This window comes from Hyperolius riggenbachi, chromosome 10 (assembly GCF_040937935.1).
Source record: "Hyperolius riggenbachi isolate aHypRig1 chromosome 10, aHypRig1.pri, whole genome shotgun sequence".
Classification (NCBI taxonomy): Eukaryota; Metazoa; Chordata; class Amphibia; order Anura; family Hyperoliidae; genus Hyperolius; species Hyperolius riggenbachi.
Window position 1 is genome coordinate 68,771,455 of NC_090655.1, and position 20,322 is coordinate 68,791,776.

General features: G+C 44.1%; 1 protein-coding gene across 2 annotated transcripts in view; it reads left to right on the forward strand.

The window, feature by feature from the left end:
- The first annotated feature begins 7,544 nt into the window (after window positions 1–7,544).
- The window catches only part of LOC137536002 (pancreatic triacylglycerol lipase-like), a 197,572-nt gene continuing 184,794 nt past the window's right edge, over window positions 7,545–20,322 (forward strand). For both annotated transcript variants that reach the window (XM_068257928.1, XM_068257929.1), the window contains exon 1: window positions 7,545–7,738. In XM_068257928.1, the coding sequence (XP_068114029.1) occupies window positions 7,597–7,738 (142 nt within the window). In that variant the 5' untranslated portion in view covers window positions 7,545–7,596. The remainder of the gene's footprint in view (window positions 7,739–20,322) is intronic.

Genomic DNA, 20,322 nt, shown 5'->3' on the forward strand with positions numbered 1-20,322 from the left:
GACATGATCTGCGCATGGAGGAAAAACGTTTTAGCCATTTATTTAGGAAAGGGATTTTTACAGTAAGAGTGATTAAGATGTGGAATGCATTGCCACAAGTAGCTATGGCAAATTCTATATCTGCATTTAACCACTTAAGGACCAGGGGATTTTCTTCTGATCGGTGCTGCGTGGACTCTCCAGCCCGCAGCACCGATCAGGAAATAGCCAGGGCGATCAGACTTCCCCCTTTTTTCCCCACTAGGGGGATGTCCTGATGGGGGGGGTCTGATCGCCGCCGGCTACCCGCACTTTCCGGGGGGGGGCACTTCAAAGCCCCCTTCCGGAGCGCTTTCCGCCCTCCCCGGCTTTCCCTCCCTCTCCCTTACCCTCTGAGCGGCGCAGGACGGATATCCGTCCTGCGCCTGATAGGATAGGCTTCTGCCTATCAGATGCCGACGATCCCCGGCCAATCAGAGGCAGGGGATCGCCGATCTACATCACGGGGCTGCTGCGCAGCAGCGCCGTGTGATGTAAACAGCTGGGATTTCTTCCCCACGTGTTTACATTTTGCCGGCGAGCCGCGATCGGCAGCTCTCCGGCTGTTCACGGAGACACCCTCCGTGAACTGGCATGGAAAGGTTTCCATGCTATACCACTAACGACCCGCCGACGCCTATGGGCGTTAGGCGGTCGTTAAGTGGTTAAAGGAGGCTTCGATGCTTTCCTTGCGATGAAAGACATCCATGGCTATAATTACTAGGTAATGCCCAGTGGTGTTGATCCAGAAATTTTATCTGATTGCCATCTGGAATTGGGAAGGAATTTTTTTCCCTTTTGGGGCTAATTAGACCATGCCTTGTAATGCTTCATACACACTTGAGATAAAAGTTTTTGGAAAATGCAAGATCACAGACCAATTTTACCCCCTTCCATGTAGTATGAGAGCCATACTCTACACAGTCTATTCTATGGAGCTGCACTCCCCATCAGATAAAATCTTTGCAAGATGCTGCACACACAGATGCTGTACAGACTCAAAAGATCATTATCTGCAAAAGATCTGTTCCTGCAAAAAATCCAGTCCTGCAAAATGCATTCATAGTCTATGAGATCTGCAGATCCTCATACACACCTGGTTTAACAGACTTCATCTGCATATCTGGCAATCATCTGCAGATCTTAAAATCCATCCTGGTGGATCTGATCTGCAGATGATTGTCTGTTCAACCAGGTGTGTATGAGGATCTGCAGATCTCATAGACTATGAATGCATTTTGCAGGAATGGCTCTTTTGCAGGAACAGATCTTTTGCAGATAACGATCTTTTGAATGTGTACGGGCATCTTTGTGTGCAGCATCTTGCAAAGATTGTATCTGATGGGGAGTGCAGCTCCATAGAATAGACTGTGTAGAGTATGGCTCTCATACTACATGGAAGGGGGTAAAATTGGTCTGTGATCTTGCATTTTCCAAAGACTTTTATCTCAAGTGTGTATGAAGCATAAAGCAGGCCATACACTGGCTCGATTCACGGCCGTTTCGACAGCAGATCCGATCCTGGGATCGGATCTGCTGCCAATCGCTTGCGCTAAACGCACCCGCCGATCCGATTTCCTCCCGAAATCGGATCGGTCCGTCGATCGCGCCGTGCGGGAAATTACCCTCGATCGCCCGGCGGTAGGAGCGCGTCGCTTGCGGCGTACGATTCGGGCCCGATCCGAGCATGTATACATTACCTGAAGCTGGCTCCGGGGTCCTCTTCTCCTCGCTGCACCGCATTTCCGCATGTCCCAGTGTACGCTTATACTTCCTGTGTCACTCCGGTGACCAGGAAGTTGAAATAGAGGGCGCTCTATTTGAACTTCCTGGTCACGGAGTAACACAGGAAGCGCCGGGATGGAGCAAGAACAGCGGTGCGGTGCAGTGCGGAGAAGACGCCCGGGAGCCAGCCTCAGGTAATGTATACGGGGGGGGGGGGGGGGGGGACAGGCGGCAGGAGCAGCTGAACAGATTGTGATCGGTTTCAGGCTGAAATCGATTCACAATCTGTTTGCAGTAAAGGCAGCCATACGATCCCTATCTGATCAGATTCGATCAGATAGGGATCTGTCAGCTGGTCGATCTAATGGCACATCGACCAGTGTATGGCCACCTTAAGGGTTTTTTGCCTTCCTCTGGATCAACAGGGATATGTGCGGGAGCAGGCTGGTGTTGGTGTTGTACTTGGTTTTCTGGTTGAACTCGATGGACGTATGTCTTTTTTCAACCCAAATAACTATGTACTTTTTCCAATGTCATAAAGATATATTTATATAACCTATATAACCCAGTAAACACTTTTTCTTCTAGTTACAATAACACAGCCCCTGGCTGGGCTCAGTGCAGATGAGTCACTCAGTAAATGTTACAAGATGTGGAGGAAGTGGAGAGGATCTGTGTTGCGGCTGGCAAATACTGTCAATATAACGTAGGTATCATCCTGCCTTCAATTTACATTTGCTCAGTACATCTTGCCAACCTGTCCCATCTTAATGAATGACAGCAACTAGATACTGACATGCAATAATAGCATATGAAGAGTATGACAATAATAAATACAATTTAATAGGTATTTACTTACTATTGCAGTGATAAGAATGTGTATGACAACATTGACAATACTATAGTGTTAACCAGTGTTCTCCCCAGAATTTTTTTTACCAGCTGGGTGGCATGGAATAGTAGCCAGGTCGGTAGCAACCAGGGGAATGCAGGGCCAGTGCAACTCTGCTTACAGCATAGGCCGATGGCAGCTAGGTGCTCCCCAAAACTAATGGACCACCTGGATAAAAAGGCCTGGGTAAAACACTACTCTTTAGCTTATTTTTTTTTAAAAAAGCTGTAAACTCTGATGCAAAGACTGATGTGCATTAACCACTTGAGGACCGTGGGCTTTACCCCCCTTAAGGACCAGGCACTTTTTTTCCATTCAGACCACTGCAGCTTTCACGGTCTATTGCTCGCTCATACAACCTACCACTTAAATAAATTTTGGCTCCTTTTCTTGTCACTAATAAACCTTTCTTTTGGTGCTATTTGATTGCTGCTGCGATTTTTACTTTTTATTATATTCATCAAAAAAGACATGAATTTTGGCAAAAAAATGATTTTTTTTAACTTCCTGTGCTGACATTTTTCAAATAAAGTAAAATTTCTGTATACATGCAGCGCAAAAAATGTGGACAAACATGTTTTTGATTAAAAAAAAACCCATTCAGTGTATATTTATTGGTTTGGGTAAAAGTTATAGCGTTTACAAACTATGGTGCAAAAAGTGAATTTTCCCATTTTCAAGCATCTATGACTTTTCTGACCCCCTGTCATGTTTCATGAGGGGCTAGAATTCCAGGATAGTATAAATACCCCCCAAATTACCCCATTTTGGAAAGAAGACATCCCAAAGTATTCACTGAGAGGCATAGTGAGTTCATAGAAGATATTATTTTTTGTCACAAGTAAGCGGAAAATGACACTTTGTGACAAAAAAAAAAAAAAGTTTCCATTTCTTCTAACTTGCGACAAAAATGACAATTTTTTTATTTTTTTTACACACAATTGTCCATTTACAGAGATCTTTCTCCCACTCAGCATGGGTATGTGTAAAAATACACCCCAAAACACATTATACTACTTCTCCGGAGTACAGCGATACCACATGTGTGGCACTTTTTTGCACCCTAACTGCGCTAAGGGGCCCAAAGTCCAATTAGGATTTCACAGGTCATTTTGAGAAATTTCGTTTCAAGACTACTCCTCACGGTTTAGGGCACCTAAAATGCCAGGACAGTATAGGAACCCCACAAATGACCCCATTTTAGAAAGAAGACACCCCAAAGTATTCCGTTAGTAGTACGGTGAGTTCATAGAAGATTTTATTTTTTGTCACAAGTTAGCGGAAAATGACACTTTGTGAAAAAAACCAATAAAAATCAATTTCCGCTAACTTGTGACAAAAAATAAATTCTTCTATGAACTCACCGTACTACTAACAGAATACCTTGGGGTGTCTTTTTTTCTAAAATGGGGTCACTTGTGGGGTTCCTATACCGCCCTGGCATTTTACGGGCCCAAAACCGTGAGTAGTCTGGAAACCAAATGTCTCAAAATGACTGTTCAGGGGTATAAGCATCTGCAAATTTTGATGACAGGTGGTGTATGAGGGGGTGAATTTTGTGGCAGGGTGGCCTTTTAGATGACAGGTTGTATTGGGCCTGATCTGATGGATAGGAGTGCTAGGGGGGTGACAGGAGGTGATTGATGGGTGTCTCAGTGGGTGGTAAGAGGGGAAAATAGATGCAATCAATGAACTGGGGAGGTGATCGGAAGGGGGTCTGAGGGGGATCTGAGGGTTTGGCCGAGTGATCAGGAGCCCACACGGGGCAAATTAGGGCCTGATTTGATGGGTAGGTGTGCTAGGGGGTGACATGAGGTGATTGATGGGTGTTTCAAGGTGTGATTAGATGGGGGAATAGATGCAAGCAATGCACTGGCGAGGTGATCAGGGCTGGGGTCTGAGGGTGTTCTGAGGGTGTGGGTGGGTGATTGAGTGCCCTAGGGGCAGATAGGGGTCTAATCTGATGGATAGCAGTGACAGGGGGTGATTGATGGGTAATAAGTGGGTGTTTGGAGGAGAGAACAGATGTAAACAATGCACTTGGGAGGTGATCTGACGTCGGATCTGCGGGCGATCTATTGGTGTGGGTGGGTGATCAGATTGCCCGCAAGGGGCAGGTTAGGGGCTGATTGATGGGTGGCAGTGCCACGGGGTGATTGATGGGTGGCAGTGACAGGGGGTGATTGACAGGTGATCAGTGGGTTATTACAGGGAAGAAAAGATGCGACTAATGCACTGGCGAATTGATAAGGGAGGGTCTGAGGGCAATCTGAGCGTGTAGGCGGGTGATTGGGTGCCCGCAAGGGGCAGATTAGGGTCTGATCTGATGGGTAACAGTGACAGGTGGTGATAGGAGGTGATTGATGGGTAATTAGTGGGTGTTTAGGGTAGAGAACAGATGTAAACACTGCACTTGCGAGGTGATCTGACGTCGGATCTGCGGGCGATCTATTGGTGTGGGTGGGTGATCAGATTGCCCGCAAGGGGCAGGTTAGGGGCTGATTGATGGGTGGCAGTGCCAGGGGGTGATTGATGGGTGGCAGTGACAGGGGGTGATTGATGGGTGATTGACAGGTGATCAGTGGGTTATTACAGGGAAGAACAGATGTAAATATTGCACTGGCGAATTGATAAGGGGGGGGTCTGAGGGCAATCTGAGCGTGTAGGCGGGTGATTGGGTGCCCGCAAGGGGCAGATTAGGGTCTGATCTGATGGGTAACAGTGACAGGTGGTGATAGGGGGTGATTGATGGGTAATTAGTGGGTGTTTAGGGTAGAGAACAGATGTAAACACTGCACTTGCGAGGTGATCTGACGTCGGATCTGCGGGCAATCTATTGGTGTGGGTGGGTGATCAGATTGCCCGCAAGGGGCAGGTTAGGGGCTGATTGATGGGTGGCAGTGACAGGGGGTGATTGATGGGTGATTGACAGGTGATCAGGGGGATAGAGGTATACAGTACACAGGGGGGGGGGGGTCTGGGGGAGAATTTGAGGGGTGGGGGGGTGATCAGGAGTCCCCAGGGGGCAGTTTAGGGTAAAAAAAAATAGCGTTGACAGATAGTGACAGGGAGTGATTGATGGGTGATTAGGGGGGTGATTGGGTGTAAACAGGGCTCTGGGGGGTGGGCAGGGGGGATCTGAGGGGTGCTGTGGGCGATCAGGGGGCAGGGGGGGGGGGAGATCAGTGTGCTTGGTTGCAGACTAGGGTGGCTGCAGCCTGCCCTGGTGGTCCCTCGGACACTGGGACCACCAGGGCAGGAGGCAGCCTGTATAATACACTTGGTAAACATTACAAAGTGTATTATACACTTTGTATGCAGCGATCGTCGGGTTAACATCCCGCCGGTGCTTCTGTATGGCCGGCGGGATGTTGCGGCAGGTGAACGGAGTCAGGCGCCGGCGGAGGATCGCGTCACGGATGACGCGATCGCTCCGCCCATGCCCTTACAAGGACCGCCGCCTCTGTGGGTGAGCTGGTCCTTGCGGGCTCCACTTCCCGGCCGCCCCTGTGCGTTAGGCGGTCGGGAAGTGGTTAACAAGTGCAGTGGTATATGTTAGAGCTATATGAATGTATAATAATAGTGTATAATTGTTGTGGGGACATTACAGTTTCAGTGCCTCTGGTGCAGTGACTAATGTGAATGGGTCAATGTTCTGTGCACAGTACTGCCAAATATGTCAGTTATATGAATGAATAATAGTAACAGTGAATGACGGTAGTAGGATATTAGAGTGTAAGCTCATCTAGAGACTGATATGACTGGATCAGTGAACTCTGTACAGCACTGTAGAATATATGTCAAAACTATATATATAAAATAGTGACAGTGTGTGAATGTGTTCAAGATATTAAGCGTAAGCTCCTCTGGTGCAAATACTGTGAATGGATCAGTGATTTTTGTGCAGTACTAACAAACATATGCATCCAGATTAGATGTTTGACTAAAGTTTCATTGGATTTGATACATGTTTATTTCAGATTCAGACATTACTGTTGCATTAACGTAAACCTGAGAGGGCAAGGTAGAAAAAAATATATACATATCTGGGGCTTTAGTCCAGCCCCCTCCAGGGTTATTGCTCCCTTGCTGTCCTTCTGCGCCACCTGGATCCTCCACAATTGGCCCCAGAAGGTCGTCCGGGGTGTACCGCAAGGGAGCTCGCTGAGCACATAGGGCTGGAGGAAGCCCCAGGTAAGTATAAATGCCGCTTATGCATTTCTCTCAAGTACACTTTAAAGGACACCTGAAGTGAGAGGGCTATGGAGGATGCCATATTTATTACCTTTTAAACAATACCAGATAAGCACAGGTAAGTATAAATGTTGCTTATCCATTCCTCTCAGTCAGGTATCCTTTGAGGACGTGTGTGAGAAACAGAGGAGAAAAGTATTGTGCATCTACTGGAATAAGATTTCTTGGAGAGTATAGTATGGTATGGTTGCTGCTGGGAAGTGGATATATCACTGTGGGTGCTGTTGTGGGAGGGGAGGTCCAGTGGATTGTGCTGGGGCAGGGAGGAAAAGGTTAATTATGTGGGTTAGGTAAAGAAAGTCTGTAGTGAGTGAACTAGGGGAGAGATCACTGTGGCTTAGGCTGCAGTGAGAGTGGGAGACAAGCAACCGTAGAGGATTCGAGGAGTAGCGACAGGCGTCCCAAAAGGACATGCCGCTCCACACTGACATATGTCCGCCTGCGGGACCACCTGTGCAGCATAGCAATGTGACAAAATAATACATTTATTATATATCAGGCACGTAACACTGGTTACCACAGCTGTCCATTCTTCTCTTCACCGCAGTCCTCCTCCTCAGCGGCCGTCAGAAGCTTATTACCACACACAGCAGCAGCCGCTGAGTCTAATAGCTGGCCGCTGATTGGCTGTACCGAATGTGGGCGGGAAGAGCTCGGTGACGAATGTGGGCGGAGCGATCTTCGAGCGGGAAGTGTGAGGCGAGAAGATGGCGGCGGCGAAACCGGGGACGGGGAGACAGGGCGAGGGAGTGGCCGCCATGCTGGAGGAGCTGGATGTGGACTCGCTGTTGCGAGAGATTGCACTGAGCCAGCAGAGGCTGGAGGAGAGGAGGAAGGCTTTCCAGGAGGGTAAATGCACTATGATAGCCGCATTTCCATGTACATTATTTATATTAGGTGAAAATTAGTGTGTATGGAGGAGGGGCACATTGAGGGGAGTTCATTGTACATATCTTTTGTACCTATATCTATATGTACCTCTTTTGGAGGGATAGTCCCTCTTTGGGAGCCCTGTCCCTCTTTCCTCCTCATTTGTCCCTCTTTCAGGACTGTGTCCCTTTTTCTATGTAAAGATATATATTTCTCTACTAAAAAATGTGTTTGATTGACTCTAAACTTTATTCCCATAATTTAAATTGATACATTACTACTTTTTAAAATGTTACTATAAAGGAAAATAAACCAGGATATAAAGGACCAGTGTAGTTTGAATTATAAAACAACATATTTTTCTTCTGAAATGTTTATGGTATGTGTGACTAGGAGTGTGATGGGGGCGTGATCAGGGGTGTGGCATGGGCTTGGCTTAAGTGTCCCTCTTTCTCATCTCAAAAAGTTAAGAGGTATGCATTGTATACTGTGATTGTGTCACAATATGGAAGGGATGAAATGACACAAGAACACTGGGGGCTCCTCAGTTGTATAATGTCATTGTTTGGTGATGTACCCCTAAGAGAAAGAGGAGGTGTTTCAGGGAGGGGCTGCTGAACACCTCAGGGGAGAGGAGTTTCATACTGGGTGCTGACTAGGGGCTTTTCAGATTATAATATACACAGTAGTGTTACATACCTCCCAACTTTTTGAGATGAGAAAGAGGGACACTTAAGCCTCGCCCCTGATCACACCCCTTGTCACTCATACCAAAAAGATTTCATAGGAAAAATATGTTGTTTTATAATTCAAACCACACTGGTCATTTCTGTCCTGGTTCATTTTCCTTCATATTAACATTTTAAAATTAGTAATATATCAGTTTAAAGGATGGGAATACAGTTTAGAGTTGATCAAACACATTTGTTTAGTAGAGAAATATATATATTTACATAGAAAGAGGGACAAAGTCCTGAAAGAGGGACCCATGAGGAGGACAGAGGGACAACGCTCCGAAAGAGGGACAGTTGGAAGCTATGGTGTTACCTTTTTATCACTTGTAAAGGAAAGAAGCAGTCTATGCACTCAGGTCAGATTCAAACCGCTGACATTGCCATCAACTTATGCTTAATCCCTATGCCTCCATGTCAGACAAGATCAAAAGCAATTAAAATACAAAGGAACACATGGGCACCAGTAAAATGCAGAGCCTTTGTGTTCATCACCAAATGTCAGCACATGGTACAGTGTAATTCTTCACCTTCTCCAGGGGCACAGAGATCATCTGGTCAACAATTGTTTCGCACTACATGTACATCCTCATGGACCGCTAATAGCACCGCAGCATGTAAAAGGCTCTGAGCTATCAGCCGTCCATGAGGATGAAGATGTAGTGCAAAACAATTGTCCACCAGATGATCTCTGCACAAATGCACGGTGTGCCTAGAGAGGGTGAAGTATTACACTGTACCGTGTGCTGAATATTGGCAATTAACACCACGGCTTTGCATTTTACTGGTGCCCAGGTGTTCTTTTGGATTTTAATTACTGTTACGTTTACAAGGCAGGGAGGTAGAGGGATTATTTATTTTGTGCTATAGTTTTATAATGTCCACCTTAAAGGAGACCTGAGATGGATTTAAAATAACTAGGGCTTCTTCTAGCCCTCTTCAGAACGCAATGTGTACGATCGCACGACATGTGCGCTGCTGATCCCATCCATGACAGTGATGGGATCAGCTCTGCGCTTGCGGGCAAAATGCAAGCAGCAGTAAGCAAGCGCTTCATATCGCATCTTAATGCTGCACAGCGCAGTAGATGTGAACGGTAGAAGGGCTGTCAATGCCCTTCTGCCATTCTTGCGTTTCAGCTCATTATACTCCCTTCCAAATGTGCACGGAAGCGCGTATGATGTGAACGAGGCCTGAGGGCTCATTGTTCTCTCGCCATCTTCCCACGTCGCCTGGATCCTCCGCTGGGCAGCCCAGCAGTGTCGGACTGGGAGCTGGAAAAGCTGAGGAAATCCACTTGATGGCCAAGCAGCACTAATCAGGTGTTGCTGCTCACAGTGACAGACAGGTTTCTACTGGGAGTGATAACACAGTTACTACTGCTTGGCCAGCAGGTGGATTTCCTCAGTTTTTCCACCTCCCAGTCCGACACTGGAGTCCAGTAATTTCACAAGTTGGGATGTACTGCGCATGCCTGCCTGCACTCGCACCATCAGGCGCAGAATAGCCTCAGGAGCGTGACGGGGGAGCGTGCATGGCCGGACTGCGCTAACTGGAACCAAATTGAGAAACTACCTGTGTCAGAATTCTAGCGGTTTATTTATGCAGGAAAAGCTGTCATATGTGTATGTTTTAAGTTTTAATGTTCTATGCAAAATTTCATTGTAAACTGTAAAGTTAGAGTACTTTTTTAAAATATTGCTCTGTGACATCTCAGCATATTCCAGGCAGTGAAACTCATAATTATATTATTTTACTTTAGAAGCAAAACATTCTTTGTTTGCTACAAGAATCTTTCAAATGTCAAGGTTAGACGGCGCATTATGTGCAGACAGAAAAGCAAGTTTAAAAGTCACATTACTGCTGCAGACATATATATATATATATATATATATATATATATATATATATATATATATATATATATATATACACATTTGTTCAGTTATTACACATAAATATTATTAATCTAATTAATCTAAATATTAATAATCAATACAGTCCTTATAAAGAAAGAAATAGTTATTGTTAAACCCCATAATTACAAATAATAGAATTTAATACTTAATAATTAATAATGCTTTGGGCCAGTGAAACATTTTCGTGGGATTGTTTTAGTTCTGGAGGATTGTTGATATGTTCTTGTTACAAGGCCGTCTCAGCTAGCTGAACACTCATAGCTGATAACATATGCTATGTTTTGGGAACAGGCCTCATAAAATATTAAACAAAAAGAAGGGGTTTTCCCAATTGGTTAAAATGGTGACATCTGGGGTTGAAAATATATTTATATCTTCTTAAGAAAGGCAAATATATAGAAAATGATTTTATATTATTACATTTGAATGTGCAATTATATCTTATATGGTTAATTGTTTTATGAAGAATTCTATAATAAACTTTGTATTTAAATGAGTATATTAGACGCCCTGTGTACTTCAATAGGCATTACATTACTATATCTGTAATTCACAGATTGTTTGGGTCAACATGCCCTATTTCTTGTTTGGGAAAGAACACACATTCCAAACTAACTAGCAGAAGGACACATTATCAGAAATGCGTCATAAATTATATTGTTTACTGTTTGGAAGTTCAATGTCTGGGACAAAAAAGTCAACCAGCAGACAAGATGGCTGGTGACGTCCATTTTTAATTAACTGCGTCAGAAATGACCTAATCAGAATTTATAAACAATAATATTATGATTTAGGTATTCAAAACATGATAAAGCATTGACACACAGAAGCTTTAGCCAATCAGAACCTGGGATTCAGGGAAATTCCAGATTAGGCAGCCATATTGCATCCAATCCCTATAAAAGTAGGAGCTGAAAGCTCACAATTTGCACTAGCCTTCCAATCTCCTGAGAAGACACACAAGGCAGAAGCTACCTTCCAACATGGGGTTCTAGATGCTGAAGAGATGACAGAGAAAGGGTAATATGCTTAATGTTCTGGTGATTTACTTTAATAATTTTTCAACATTAAAGCGGACCCAAACTAAACATTTTTTTTAATTAAAAATATTTAGTTGCACCACTCTGACACATACAAAGATAAATAAACACTCCTTCAAACCTATGATCATTTCAGTGCATGCTTTTCACCCTTCCCTTTTCATAGCTAGGGTTATACTGGGGGCAGCCATTAGCAATTCCTCCATTGCTGGACACCATCTACTCCACCAGTTTGCCGGAAAAATCCCGGCAATTTGAAAGGAAGGGAGGGGTTCCTCCAATACATGTAAAATATGTTATATTTGTCATCATGCAGCTGAAAAAAGGCTGCTATTTATTATTATAATTTACAAATAGATTTTATTTCTGAAATCTTGTATTTTTAATTTGGGTCCACTTTAAGTTAAGATGTTAGCAAGAGGTTTTTTTAGAAGCTATTTTTTAAGCCATTTCTTTAAGAAGATTACTACAAGTTTTACACAGCTACTAGATACACAGCTATTGATACAGATGAGACTACTTTTGATCTTATTCTACATAACACAACTTGTATATTCTTTTTTGAATGTGCTTAGAAGATTGATGATCGCTTGGCTATAAAGCCTTGATAAGATGGAATACTGTTAGAAGGAAACACTACTTGGAACTATTCATATTTTATATATATGCTGTATGATAAGCAAATACAATTTTTTATATAAAATCATATACTGAGTGCTCTGATTCATTTCAAGGTATACCGTCAATCTATAATTACTGTTATAGAGGGTTCAGACCCCGCTATGCCGGATTTATATGATAGCAACCCTTTAAAGGCTGGTCCTTTACTGAGTTAGCAATCATGAAAAAGGCAAGAACCGCTTAGATTTTTGACAATTGGCGCCCAATGTGGGGCGCCATCTGTCAAATATCTTATCGATATCTGCCTTAAATGATTACCAACTACTTAAAGGGCCAGCCCTAGAGTCGTCATAATCAATATTAGTCAGTAGTGGGTGCGTACCTCACTATAAACAGAATATTTATAGGTTAACAGGTTTATCTCTGGAAAAAATACGCAACACTCATCTGCTAAGTTTTATAAAATTACATTGCATAACTTTTAATTTTGATTATAGACGTAATGCCAAGTGTTGACTACTAACAAAACAAGCAAGATTCTATCATTCCCCTGCATCCGGGGGTGTCAGAAAATCTCATATTAATGCAGAGAAATAATCTCCATCTTGCTTTACACTGATTATATATGTTTTAAAATGTTTTGCAGATTATTTGAGTGAATTTCATGATTTTATGATTATAAGCAGAGTTTTTCTTTAATCAGTTAGATTGTTGGTTAGAGTAATCCTTAAAGTCATTTTCTTCAGTAAGCTGTTTGTTCCCTTTACAAGGTTATGTTTATATTAAGATAGCGCTGGAGAAATGTTTTGACTATATTCAGTTCTTGCTGCATTGCAATGTGCTTATGCAAGGCCAAACACACGCACAGTAGAAGCTAAGCCTGCTATGTGCTAATATATTAATCCTGTATAGAGATCATGTATAGTGATCATAGATTTATTAATTAATGAGTTGATCAATGATAGACTTATATAATAAGGTAAATAAGTTTGCTTTCTATATATTTTAGAATGTATTAAAGTAGATGGCTATTTGTTATGAATACCAAACCAAAACAATAAGCCATGTGATAAAGACAGTACAACCTGTGACCACAGGGGGTGTTCAGGAAATTCCCGTTAATTAATGATGTACCAAAGAACATGCCAAGTTCCTAGATTAAAAACATACGCATATATCTTGGCATCCATCAGATCCAGAAAGATATCATAAGGACAGCACCTGGGTCAAATGCTCAAATTAAAATGTTATTGTTTTCATTTTGATTAGAAAAGACGTAGATTGCTTGCGTTAATAAGCCAAGTAGTGTCATATATGTACGCACCTGCTCAGATAACCTGCTAGTTAAAAATGTCAGAATGTAAGTAAAGTAAGTTTGAGTTTTGAGCGTCAATGTAAAATCCCTTAACCGACGCCATCTTAAAAATGTTATAATAAAAAGCCCTGGCAGGTTGGTATATTTTATCATTGAGCCTGAAACTCTACTGAGAGCGACTGAGGCCTAGAGACCTACCTTCCACTGTGATTCTAGAACACAACAGAGGTAATATGCATTATTCTTGGTGAATTTATTGACAATAACTTATATAAACTTTAAAGGGACTCCGAGCTCTGAATACAAACGAAATTAGTACTCACCTGGGGCTTTCTGCAGCCCACAGTAGGTCGGGAGGTCCCACGGCGTCCATCTGGCTCTTCTCCCTGGGCCTTTCCAGAAATGGCTGCCCGGCGGCTCCCGGGCGACACTGAGCCCGAGTGTCAGGCTCCTCTTCTTAAGACGTCACGGTTGTCGTCACCACGCCGGACGCCTTGCGTCATCACGGCGGCCGCCGTAACAGTACTGCGCATGCATGGTTTAATCACGCATGCGCAGTACTGTCACGCCGGCCACCCACGGAGAAGAGCCAGACACCTGGAAAGATGTATATTCCTGTATATATGCTTTATCTATATTTTTTTATTTCAATATAATTTTATAAAACTTAACAGATGAGTGTTGCATATTTTTTCCAGAGGTAAACCTGTTACCCTATAAATATTCTGTTTATAGTGAGCTACGCACCCACTACTGACTAATATTAATTATGACGACCTTAAAGAGAGTCTGAAGCGAGAATAAATCTCGCTTCAGACCTCATAAATAGCAGGGGCACGTGTGCCCCTGCTAAAACGCCGCTATAGCGCGGCTTAACGGGGGTCCCTTCACCCCCAAATCCCCCTCGATACACCCGGGGAGCGCTTCCTGGTTGGGGCAGGGCTAACCGCCGCAGCCCTGCCCCACGCGCGTCTGTCAGCGCGTATCTCCGCCTCTCCCCCGCCCCTCTCAGTCTTCCTTCACTGAGAGGGGCGGGGGAGAGGCGGCGATGCGCCGCTGACAGACGCGACTGGAGGCAGGGCTGCAGCCGTTAGCCCTGCCTCCAGGAAGGGAAATTCTGCGACCTTTCTACGACACACTTTTGCGGGGGGTGGGTTGGGGGTGAAGGGACCCCCGTTTAGCCGCGGGATAGCGGCGTTTTAGCAGGGGCACACGTGCCCCTGCTATTTATGAGCTCTGAAGCGAGATTTATTCTCGCTTCAGAGTCTCTTTAAGGCTGGCACATTAAGTAGTTGGTAATCATTTAAGGCAGATATCGATAAGATACTTGACACCTCCCTGCCTAGTGGAGGATCCAGGCGGTGTGGGTAGATGGCAAAAGACCAGTCAGCCTGAAGAGGGCTGGAGGAAGCCCCAGGTATGTATACAACTTTTATTTTACTCAAGGTCCATCAACAGTACATGTTTAACAGAACACCAAAAACATTCACAGGTGAGGTAATTAGTGTCTGAGCAGAGCTGATTAACTACCTCTATGAATTTCCACAAAACATGCACTGTTGGTGGGCCTTGAGGAAAGGGCTGGGGAACACTGCTTTTAAGTACCCCTGAACCAAGAACCCCCAAAGAATAATAAAGCCCATGGTGGGCTAGAATACCTTTTCCTGAATGTCCAGATTCTGCTTGTTGTCCTTTTTTGTTGTCCTTGGGTGTTTCTCCCCCATTCCTCTTCATATTTGACTGGATCCTCCACTTGAATACTCAGGGCTCTTTCACACCAGAGCCCTTTTCGTGCGTTTCAACGCAAAGGCAGTTCTTTGCGTTAACCAAGGTAAAATGTAAGTCCATAGACTTTCATTTTACCTTTCACACCCGACGCTGCGTTTCAGTGCGTTGCGGTTAGACACACCTGGGAGCGTTTATCCGCCAGGAGCAGGCGTTTTCCGTTGGGTTCAATTATAGCTACTGCCACTGATTGCGTCGCACCGCAGATTTCCAACAACACGCCGCGGGCTATCAACGCATGCAGGAGAACGGCTCCTGCATGCGTTGTCTGGTGTGAAAGGAGCCTCAATCCAAGAAGTTCCTCCACGCAGCAGGTTGATATCTGTGTAGTCACAGTGAAAGCAAGCGCTTGTCCACATGTGCTCTCTTTCACTGTGCAGATGCAGTTTGAGACTTGCGCCTGGGCAGTTCAGAATTGCTGCGTCTCTTTGAGATAAATCCTGGAGGCTGTGGAGATAAGAGGGCCGGGGCACAGGTGAGATAATGAGCAGTTTTAGGAAACGCATGAAAATGTTGGCTGCCTTGACGCTTTGAAAAAGAAAACACAGAGCCAACAGGAGCCCAAATAGCACAATATGTTAAAAAAAGAAAAGGAAATAGTGTATAATAGCAGGGCTGTGGAGTCGGAGTCGTGGAGTCGGGCAATTTTGGGTGCCTGGAGTCGGAGTAGGGAAAAAATGCACCGACTCCGACTCCTAATGAATTTGTAACTGTAATTAAAATAGAAAATATGATAAAATGTTCTATTTCTCAGATAATAGTCATTAAAAATAATGTATTTATACAGTATATATATACAGTAATAGCTGTGCTTAGTCCACAAAAATGAAAAAAAAACCAATCAAAATTAGTTACTTGTGCTGCTTCAATAAAGCAGTCCCCGTATTTTTAAGGTCAGATATACATATCTGATTGTGACTGTATATATGATGTGTACACAGGAATCTCTTATATATACTAAATAACATCTATGCTGTAAGAATAAAGTCTGATGAGTAGCTGTGTCACTAATAGAGATGGTCAATGAGATGGAAATAATTCTGCACTGATGCTGATTTATGCAAATGTATGCACTCCCTTTGCTGATGAAATTAAATAATTTGATATGTTGTTAAAATTTGGTTTGGTGACTACAAATTAAAGGGTACCTGAGACGGATGAAAAGTAAAGTTTTATACATACCTGGGGCTTCCTCCAGCCCCCTTCAGGCTAATCAGTCCCTCGCTGTCCTCCACCACCCGGATCTTCTGCTATGAGTCCTGGTAATTCAGCCAGTCAGCGCTGTCCGGCCGCATGCCGCTCCCACAGCCAGGAACATTCTGCACCTGCGCAATAGTGCTGCACAGGTGTAGTATGCTCCTGGCGGCGGAGTGTGTGCATGCGCACTATGCCCGACTGGCTCAAGTACCTGGACTCATAGCAGAAGATCCAGGTGGAGGAGGAGGACAACGAGGGACTGATTTGTAATTTGTAGACTGATTCTGTCTCTTTGTAATATGCAAATTAGAGGAGTCGGAGTCGAGGAGCCGGAGTCGGTGGAATCCTAAACTGAGGAGTCGGAGTCGGTGGATTTTTGGACCGACTCTACAGCCCTGTATAATAGCAAGAGGTTACTCATAAAGGTGGCTTGCATTAGGGCAGCCAACCACTTGAAGCAGGTGGAGGTGTATAACCCGACTACACTCGGGGTGTCCAACCTGGACTGGATGCGGTCACTCTCTTGGTAAAAGGACAGTGGTCTTCACAATGGTGTATACCATATGAGGCCAGGTAAACTCCTCCAACCCAGATAGGGTGGAATGTGTGTAAGCACAAAGGGGTAAAGAGGCCCAGGGATTGATAAAATTAAGTTAAAGTAAACCTGAGACAAAAGGGGTAAAAAAGTTTAGACATTCCTGGGGCTTCCTCCAGCTCCCTTCACGCAGGTCACTCCCTCACCACTGTCTTCCACCTCCTGGATATCCCCGGTAGAAGCCCAGTTACTACCTGCAGGACCTAGATTTCAACCGACGCGGTCCATAAGCATTTAAAGAGGACCCGTAATGGCTCACAGCAGAACATAAAAAGTTATCCAGAATACCCTTTTTCTTCTTTAAACATTTTGTAAAATCTGCGTGCAGCATGCGTTCCCGGACCGCACAGGTCCGGAACGCATGCAGTGTGAACATCAGACAGTGCACTCTATGCACTGTCTGATGTCGTGCGTGTCGGCCTCCTGCACGCGTTTCCAAAACGCGGCTGGAAATGCGTGCAGTCTGAACGGGCCCTTAGGGTCCTTTTACACTTAATCAGTTGCTCTCTGTTTTAACTGAAAGAAAACTGATTTTCAAAGTAATGCCCATGTTTTCCTATGGCACTGTTCACACTTAACGCGTTTTAACTGAAATCTTCCCAATGCACTGCTATGGAAAAAAACACGTACCAACGCGCAGTAACGCATACTAACGCAAACTAACTCTTACCAACTGATTAAGTGTAAAAGGGGCCCAAGGGCTTGTTCACACTATGGGCTTTTGCGGATTTTTTTTAAGCGCTGGCGATTTTGAAAATCGTCCTAAAAGTGCTTGTGCAATGATTTCCTATGAGAATGTTCACATATGAGCTTTTCCATTGCGTGCCATTCTCAAAAGCGCTGCCTGTACTATTTTCAGAGCTCTTTGGCTCAATGGAAGGTATAGGGAAATCTCAATCGCTCATCAAAAGGGCTTAAAAAAGCGCTTGCACAAAGTCGCTCAACACACAGAAAATGCAGGGAATCGTTTGAAAAAATTGTGCACAAAAACGCTTAGCGCTTGCAATCGTGCTTGTGATTTATAATGTGGGCAAAGCCTTAGTGTCTGGGTTTCAATATTTCACCTGTAGCTTATGTACATTCTTCTGCTTGACCCAAATACTCAAAACTTTATTCTAGGGATAAAAAAATGTTTAGTTTTGGATAGCAGGGCTGTGGAGTCGGTACAAAATGGCTCAGACTCTGGCTCCTCGACTCCGACTCGTTAGTCTAATACTTACCAGGACTGTGAATTTTGTACAAAAAGTCATCCGACTCCCGACTCCGACTCCTCAGTTTATAAAATCTCTGACTCCGAGTACCCACAATTGCTTTGAATCCGACTCCTCAACTCCGACTCCACAGCCCTGTTGGATAGTGTGATCGTTTTAAATTTGAATTGCAGTCCTGTGTGCACCAGGGCTGTGGAGTCGGTACAAAAATACTCCGACTCTTCAGTTTATGAAACCTCCGACTCCAGGTACCCCAAATTACCTTGACTCTGACTCTTTAGTCTTAATTTTTACAAAAGGTATGGATTTGGTTCAAAAATCATCTGACTATGACTCCTCACTTTATTGAAACCACTGACTCCAGGTACCCAAAATTGCTCTGACTCCTCAACTCCGACTCCACAGCCCTGGTGTGCACACAGTAAGTAAGGATATTGTGCCAAGAATGAGAGACAGTGACAAAAAAAATATTTTTTTGTAGAGTGGGGAAGAGTTAATATACAGTTAGTTATTTCATTTCAGCAGGACTAGCAATCTATAGTATTTCAGATATGTTAAAGCTCATAGGGCTGGACAACGGTTGCCATCTTGGGGTAGCCAAAAAAGGGAGAAGGACTTCTAACAAAGAAGAGTATAATTCTCTTTTTTGCTCCATTAGGCTAATTTTCCTAAACATTAGACTTTCACAATTCAGCCCAATTCCCAATGTGTCAGTAGCCAAAAGTCGTCTGTTGCTATATTTGATTTAAGAAATGGGATAGCCAGCCTGATGTTGCTTTCTAATGTTATCTTGAGAGGTGAGGTATAGCAAACCTCTGATGAAGAATAAATTGCACATAGACACCATGCTTTGGTTTCTCCCAGAAAAATATGCTGTTCTTTTCTCTCTTCTCTCCTAGTAAACTTTATTTAAAGGGAAGGTTCAGGCAGTTTGAAAAAAAATAATAAAAATCCATATCCACTTACCTGGGGCTTCCTCCAGCCCGTGGCAGGCAGGAGGTGCCCTCGCCACCGCTCCAGAGGCTCCCGGTCGTCTCCGGTGGCCGGCCTGACCTGGCCAGGCCGGCTGCCAGGTCGGGCTCTTCTGCGCTCCAACGACAGGCTCTTCTGCGTCCCACGCGGGCGCGCTGACGTCATCGGACGTCCTCCAGGCTGTACTGCGCAGGCGCAGGATACAGTTAAACTCCTGTATAATTAATTCAAAAGGTTCCATCCTCACATCTAAAATACCTCACAGAATTACTTTACCTACAGAAATCAGCTGGTCTAATTTCTGTCAGAAAAAGTGGGCGTGGTTACTACTTGTTTGCCTTTGTGAATTGTGTAATTACCGGATGTAAGACCAGGTCCAAAAACAGGTCTAAAACATTACACCAAACCATCAGTAGACTAAAAACCATCTGTAGACTACTCTAAACTGCTTAGTGAATTGAGGCCATTGTCACATGACTCTAGATTAATGGATAAGCTGTATGAGGGCATATGACTCATCACATATCTGAACATGGTTAGTGGCCAGCTCCAAGTGGGACACAATAGTGGTACTGGTTGGGGGGAGGGGAGGGTTGTCTAGACAACTGGGAACGATTTAGTTGTGCTACAATAAGACACTCTTTGAAGAGCATTAAAAACTGTTGCAAAGTATGGGGATCACAGGAAAAATGAACCACAAATGAGAGCAATGGAACTTTTGCACACAAAATAAGTCCCATGTAGCACCTCCCACTTTTGGCTATGTCTGCTTTTCTAACCACCCAGTTTTAGCTTCACCCTACCTGGTTAAAATTTAATACTGAGGTTAACCTACCCAGGGGAAGTAAAAAATGATGCTCTCTCTGCAGTGGTCTGCGCACACAGTTCTACTTTGAATCGCAGGGTGTTTCCAAACTTTTTATAGGAAGTAGATATCAGTTTTTTTATCATCACTCTTCTTTATAGTTTTTTTTTTCTCACATCTCTGCATTATAGTTAATATTTGTCCTCTTTTTATTAACCACCTTGCAACCTCTGCCACGCTTATCTACGCCCCTTTAAAATTCACCTGAGTCACAGAGGCGTAGATAGACATCTCCTGTTTGTTTTCCTCCTGTGAGCGATCGCGTGCACGCGGATGCGCGGTCGCGTTCGGCACCCGCTGGTCAGCCAATCA